Source organism: Danio rerio, chromosome 17 (assembly GCF_052040795.2).
Source record: "Danio rerio strain M-AB ecotype USA chromosome 17, GRCz13ab, whole genome shotgun sequence".
NCBI classification, from domain to species: domain Eukaryota; kingdom Metazoa; phylum Chordata; class Actinopteri; order Cypriniformes; family Danionidae; genus Danio; species Danio rerio.
This window is the reverse complement of record NC_141037.1, coordinates 59,362,501-59,370,000: the sequence shown is the minus strand read 5'-3', so window position 1 is coordinate 59,370,000 and position 7,500 is coordinate 59,362,501. Positions and strand designations below refer to the sequence as shown.

Genomic DNA, 7,500 nt, shown 5'->3' with positions numbered 1-7,500 from the left:
ACACTACGGCCAGTTTAGTTGTTCCCCTATAGCGCGTGTTTGGACTGTGGGGCAAACCGGAGCCTCCGGAGGAAACCCACACCAACACAGGAAGAACATGCAAACTCCACACACAAATGCCAACTAACCCAGCTGAGACTTGAACCAGTGACCTTCTTGCTGTGAGGCCACAGTGCTGACCACTGTGCCACCGTGCTGCCCTCATCCAGAGTCATTTTTAATACAAATATCTATTTTTAATGATGGTGAGATTCAGTTGCTCCACACAAGCACAGAAATGGTGAAACCCCTGAAGATTCCAGACACACAGACTAATTCTTGATCGTGTCTTGTTCACTACACTCTGCTGGCGGTGTGGAGAGGGCTCTCTGAGGGAGATATGCTCTGGTCTGAAGCTCCAGCAGGTGGCAGTAATGCTCTTGTGGTTTGCCGAAAGTTGACCTGTCAATCAAACAGCTGGGGGTCCATTAGTGTTCCGGACCCTCACCTGAGTCCAGGTGCTCTGCTGTCAGTGAAGCCATGCCAATGAGCAGGTCTGCATGGACATCAGTGATGGATGATTTGCTTTAATCTGAGTGAGACATTAATATGATGACGCTGTGTGCATGAGCTGCTGTTTGAATCTGTTTTACACATTACCTGTCCACGTTTCCTCCAGGGTGTCTTGCACCTTCGGGCGTTTATTCTTTAATTGTGGACTTTAGCTGCAGTTCAGCACAATCTCCTTCATTCAGGAGCATTTCACTCCTGCCTCCTGCCGCACACTCTGAGCTACTGGATGCGAGTATGAAGTAAAGACTGCTGGAGGAGTCCACACTCCGCATACTCCACACGTCTTCATCTGATTCCCCTTTAGTTCCATTATGACCATATATTAATTAAAAACTGCTGTTTACCTGGTGGACTCATGATCAGAGTATCGTCTATTAAAATCAGATTATTGGTGTCCATGTAAAGGTACTCGCTGATGGCTTCATGTTTGGTGTGAACTGGACATTAGTGTTCACATGATCTTCACTGGATTGGTCCTCCACACTCACGTTGTTATGTTTAGCAGACTGCAGATGATGTATCCCTCCGCTCAGTGTTAGCTAATGAGGTCTGTGCTGGGGTGCCTTCAAGTCTTCAACAGCATTGAGTTTCATCCTCGGCCCCTCTGGGATACCTATAGAGGTAATCTTGAGTTATCATAGGTTAGTAAGAGAGCAATCCACCTGAGAGATAAACAGCGGCATCTTTACCTGAGGTCAGAGATAGAAGTGTTTCCAGCCGTGCCGGACTGGCCTTCCAAACACTCAATCTGCCATCAGAGATCCAGCGTCCAGCAGCTCTCGGAACAGTCTGATGTGGAGAAACTCAAACTCGTGCTCCAGACACTTTCATACCATCACTCCACATCTCCATAAAGCCCTGTGCATTTCTGAGTGTGCCTCACGCAGGTGAGTGGGCCTGACAAACCACCTGTAGACACACTCTACTCTCCACATGCACTGCACTCCGTCTTAGAGGACTCAATCAGGAAAACAGTGTTCACCTGTGACTGTAGCACACAATCATGCGGCACTACTGGGTTCCTTCAACCTTAAATACCTCTTATGCACAACATCTGACGTGGCAGCCGTATGTTATGTGTGTAGTTGAGTATGTAGTGTATATGTGTAGTTAGATTAGCATTATCTATAGGTTTAAAATGGCTCTTCAGTCCAGTGTTGTGTTCACATCTCTGATTATGTTTGTTTATAAGCACTGTGGAACACATTAGAGCAGGGGTGTCCAAACTCAGTCCTGGAGGGCCGCTGTCCTGCATATTTGAGCTCCAACTTCCTTCAACACACCTGCCAGGAAGTTTCTAGTATACCGAGTAAGAGCTTGATTAGCTTGTTCAGGAGTGTTTAGTAGGGTTGGAAGTAAAATATGCTGGACACTGGCCCTCCAGGACTGAGTTTGGACACCCCTGACTTGACTTGACCTGATGCTGTTGTCTTGAACTCAGAAGTGTTTGCAGTGTGTGACCGGCTGAACAGTGATGAGTGTTAATTGTGTGTCACTCTGCTCTTATTCTGTTTAGTTGGCTCTAAGATTCGATACTTGCAAGAGTATCACAACCGTGTGCTTCACAATATTTATCCAGTGCCATCGGGAACAGACATTGCAAACACTCTGAAATACTTTTCCCAGACCCTGCTCAGGTAAGTGCACTACACTGGAAATAGGTCAACAATACAAACACTGCACAGTAGACACATGCAGACATCAGAGCTCTGTGTTTTACAGTCTAGAGTTAAAGATTTAATCAGAGACAAACAGCAGCGAGTCCTGACTCCACTAATGTTTCTGTTTGTCCTTAGTTTGTGTCTTTAAATGTCAGCAGATTTGTGTAGACTCATGAGTTATAGACCTTTACACGGGAGCACACTTCTCCATCTTATATTAATGAGAATGCATGCGTTAGGAGACGTGCTCCATGAGAAGCTAATGTGTGTGTGTGTGTGTGTGTGTGTGATTTCTGTCATGTGTTTGTTTGTCAGTGTTTGTGTGACACAGGATCCTTTAAGGTCCTCTATGGTCAGCGATATGAAATATGTCTGTGATTGATTATGCAGGGATATCCACACTTTGCAGTGGGTTTGAAATGTTCCTAGAGTTTTTCTTGTCATTTAGCATTCTGCAGTCTAAACCACCTCTCATTGCCGGCCAGGGCAGGGATTGGCATGTTATAGCATTGATCAGAGACAGAACTGCATCCTGTTTTATGTAACGTACATCAAACTACGTTCTCCTCTCCCTCCAAGACCATCCCAGACCAAATTCCTGCTTAGGTAGATGTAGCCAGGGGACAGCGGCCACACTAACACCCTCCACATCCCTCCACAAACATGAGACATCGCTTTCGAAACCAGTGTATTCCTTTTCCATTACAGTGTTCCCAGCCGTAGACTAGTTACATTTCTGTTAGAACTGAAATCCATATGCCTGTCCAACCATTATTTCTCTCTTCCCCCCCGAAATGATACTGAGGCAGTATCATAATGTATCTACATACAGACATTCTTTTTGACGGTGCAATAAACATGTGTTGTGACCAGGGAGCTTTTAGTCTAACCTCACATACATGTTTATTACTGGCTGAAGCATGTTTCTGAAGTGTCATCTCTGTATCGTCCTCAAAACCAAATCTTTCGAGATTGCTTTCATCTCTGACAGCCCCTCCATTGCTCGATCTGTTCCCATCCGGCTCTTTGGCCTGCTGAGCGACCCGCGCCGCTCGTCCTCCGAGGATTGGCCAATCGGAGGGCGCGTTGCGTGTGTGTCAAAGGCGAAGTACGGGGCTGCCACTGAAAACATGCCATTTTTTATAGTTTTGCTCCTTGTCACCAGATACGCATGAGATGCAGTGATCATTGCTAGGTCTGCAAGCGCCCGTTTGGTGCCCGCTTGCCTTTCGGCCCTAAAGCAAACCAGCCCAAGTCCATCCTGGCACGTCCAAAAGACTGCAGGGACACTGCATCCTATGTGGGGAATATCTGGTTTTGGTTCTTTTCTACTTACGCTGTCTCTGTAGAGCCATTTCAATGTAATGTGCTGTTTCTTTGTGTCTTTGTTGTCTCTTTTTTTCCCCTGTTCCCCCCCCACCCCTCCCTCGGAGCAGCATCCTGTCCCGTACAGGCAGAAAGGAGAGCCAGGAAGCTTCCAATTTGGCCGTGCCCATGACCATGTGTCTTTTTCCTGTGCCATTCCCACTCACCCCATCTCTAAGACCACAAGTCAGTTCCATCAACCCTACAGTTACTCGATCCCTCCTTTACAGCGTTCTGCGGGACGCCCCGGCCGACCGGGGTGGTGCCACCCAGCAGAGTCGGGAGGTTCAGCTCTCAGAGTACCCGTCTCTGGACTATCAGGGGCTCTATGCCACCCTCGTCACCTTGCTTGACCTGGTGCCCCTGCTGCAGCACGGTCAGCACGGTGAGTCCCGCACACTGCCCACATATATCGGTAAAATCGCTCGCAAATAAGACGTTGTTTTCCAGCCAATCCTCAGCTGATCTGAGATCCAGATATGGATAGATTCACATGCTTGTCTTAGTTGGTCATTCACTCGCTCTCATGGCACTGGTTTGTGAACGCAGGGTTGCTTAAATCATTGAAATGAAATCCACGTTTCCGCAAAAGATTCTCCTGCACATCTTGTCCGGAAGCACAGTTCTGAGATCAGCAGTAAATGTCCTCCAGAAGGTCAGATGGCGCTCTCATGCAGAAACTGCAGATACGACTCAAACAAGAGACTGTAGGGATCCATCCCAAACTGCATACATCCATACTGAAGATAGCAGGGGTCACGAATCTGTTCCTGGAGAGATACCTTCCTACAGGTTTCAGTTGCTACCCATATCAAACACACCTGCCTGAAATGATCAAGTGCTGTTCAGTCGTCATCGATTGGTGCAGGTGTGTTTGTTCAGGGTTGGAGCTGAACTCTGCAGGAACAGGGTTGATGACTCCTGCTATACAGTAGGTTATAGTAGTTTGTCTGAATTTAAAGTATCTGGACAAACAGTAGGTGAGAGGTACCCGGATGACCTACTACTTCCGGCAGGATTCTGAAGTGCGCATCTGATGGACGCTATGCTATCCCATAATGCACTGTGAGAGTGCACTGATGGGTAGGTCATGTGATCATGACAAAAGGTGAATGTAGAAGTTCTTATCATTCATGCTGCTCACTGTTCATACTATACAGAATGCATTTTCTAATGGGTGTGTAGTAAACTCAGATTAGTACCTACTCGAGTAGTAGACGATTTTGGACGCAGCCAATCAAAAAGAGCAGGGGATTTAATCAAAGCCTGTTGAAGGCAAGCCTGAAATCATTAGCCATGAAATGCATAACTGCTAATGCTAGTGGTGCTGCCATGGCATTCTCTGGGCAGGAGACTAAAAGCCGCTATGTGATTGGCCAAGATGTGCTTCACGTGACCAAGTTCTGGGTTTTTCAGTGGTAATACAGATGTTTTCAACTCCCTAGTGAGGAAACCTCTGGCAAACACTACTATGATACCTTCGCACATACTGATTTATTTCAAACATAAGGTTACGAGGTGATTTAGGAGTTAGGGCATTGTTAGATGTGCTATATTCACATGCATTCAGATGTGATGGCTACACAGAGCTGGAGATCACTGAGACGCAACGCAACAGCTGTCGTAACGCAGAATGAGGATCTCTGATTTCAGGATTCAGCTATCTTTCCCCAGCCTGTTGTTGAACTACAGCTCTGTGAGTAAACACTGCTCCATCTCAAACTGAGGGATGCTGGGCTCTTTAGCAAATTTATTGCAGTATTTTAAAATCAGTAGCTTCCATAATTTACAGGCCTTACACACCTTCCATCGTGAGCATAAAGAGCGGATCGGGACTGATCTGAAAGCAGCTGCTGGAGATTTACTACTGAACGCAGAGCCGGCTTTACTGCCACAGTGTGCATGAACGTGTCCTTTGATTAACCGTGCAGCCCTAGAGGAACTCGATGATAGTCGTTCCTGTGTTTTGTTTATGCCATTGAAGTCAGTGGATTGGATCTGGTTAGCAGTATTTCCTACAGTTACTCTTTGGGTTGGAAAGACATGAGTGTGAATAAATGTTGAACCGTCCCCTCGATGCGTTTCTCAGGATATGAAGAGAATCCAATTATCACCCCGGCTGACTTATCAGCCCACATATGACCAGTGGGAGATTAGGTGAAAATGAGTAACTGCGTGTAGAGTCCGCTGACAATCACTGCTGTCGTCATTCAGCTGGTCCTGCTATTGCAGTTGGTTTCTGTTGACATCTTAAGCCCTGTTCGGATTACATAATTTGGTCCTGATCACGACTGATTACTTACTTAACGTGAGGTGTCTTTGAGATTCATCATTGACTCATGGGCATCAGGGCGCAAGATTTAATTATTTATTCTTATGTTGCGTCGACCAACGCCATGTCTGCAACATTGCATCGCAATGTAGAAAGTCTAGCATGTTTAAATACTGTCCCCATTATCCATGATGAGTTCTGCTCCATGGATGACACTGATCAGTAAGAGCACATAACATGACATGGAGGAAAGCTTTGTGTAGTAACAGTACACTCACTACATTCATTCAGTATGGGGGCGTGCGAGAGACCTGCAGCCGGAGGGATCAAGACATCTGTGCTGCCCATTACATTACAAACCACAGGAGAGGGACAATTCTCCAGCAGGATAGCGCTCCTCATACTTCAGCCTCCACATCAAAGCTCCTGAAAGCAAAGAGTGCTCCAGGTTTGGCCAGCCCAGTCACCAGACATCAACATTATTGAGCATGTCTGTGGTAAGATGGAGGAGGAGGTGTTGAAGATGAACACAAAGACTCTTGATGAACTCTGGGATCCTGCTGAAGCTTTCTTCTTCATTCCAGATGACTTTATTAATCAGTGATGTGAGTCATGTCAGTGATGTATGGATGCAGTCCTCCAAGCTCATGATGGAGTCAGACACAATCTTCATTCTGTCTCCACTGCAGCAGGACTTTATATTCTATACTGCACATTACTGACGGTTCAGTGATGAGACTTTAATCAGGTATTGTAGGCTTTCATCACTGGACTACCCTGACAGAATCATAAAAGGGTGAATGTAGGTGATGGGGATCTGAGGCACTTCTGCAGCCTGGTGAGGAGTTCTGCTTATCATCAGATAAAGGAACAGATCAGAGAATTATAGAGACATCTATAGTCAATGTGGATTCTTGATGACAGAGCAAACATCATAGACGTCACGTGATGGTTAATCGTGAAGCAATATGTAGTCTGGGAGCCACGACACGTCAGGATTGTATCGAGACAGAAACACATAATCTGACACAGGGACTCGTAAGTGACCATACCAATCATGTAATCTGAACAAGCTTGAAGAATTCTGTCGATTGTTTCATTATAAAGGATGCATCTAAATAAAGCGTTCGCCGTTCTTCTCGACAGAGAGCTTTGACTGGACAACAACGTCTTCAATACGAGTAAACAAACATGTGTGTCTGCTAGAATCTCTTTCATGATGCAGTGTTTGGAGCTGTGAAGTGAACACATCTTTACACTATAGGGATGCACCAAAACTACAATCACAAAACCAACATTTCTCTGCACACCTAGCTAACAAAATCCAAACCAACGCGATGTAATAGTTTCTTCTTATTTTTATGTAAATGTTATTTGACAGATTAACTGATTTTTAAAACTCACAAGCTACATTTATTGACAGTGAATGAATCGAGAGGCTTCATTTTACCAACATTACCATGAAAGTCACAGTATTATTACTAACAGCTGGAACAAGCACACAGAACAGGTACTAGAAAAGTCCTGTCGCTGCATTATTTGAGCCCGCTTTGCTTTTCCACTGAGCATGTGTGGTTCATACACGGATAGTTATTTGTGTACGTCAGTGGAATATCCATGGAGCCGAATATAGAGTTATTTTAAACCTTG

At 45.5% G+C, this 7,500-nt stretch overlaps 1 protein-coding gene across 3 annotated transcripts in view; it reads left to right on the top strand.

The window, feature by feature from the left end:
* Positions 1 to 7,500, top strand: part of unc79 (unc-79 homolog, NALCN channel complex subunit) — a 33,644-nt gene that overhangs the window by 802 nt on the left and 25,342 nt on the right. For 2 of the 3 annotated variants that reach the window (XM_087291232.1, XM_087291231.1), the window contains exons 2-3: positions 2,069 to 2,189; positions 3,650 to 3,963. In XM_087291232.1, coding sequence (XP_087147358.1) covers positions 2,069 to 2,189; positions 3,650 to 3,963 — 435 coding nt within the window. The remainder of the gene's footprint in view (positions 1 to 2,068; positions 2,190 to 3,649; positions 3,964 to 7,500) is intronic. The other variant, XM_087291233.1, reaches the window with a different exon arrangement.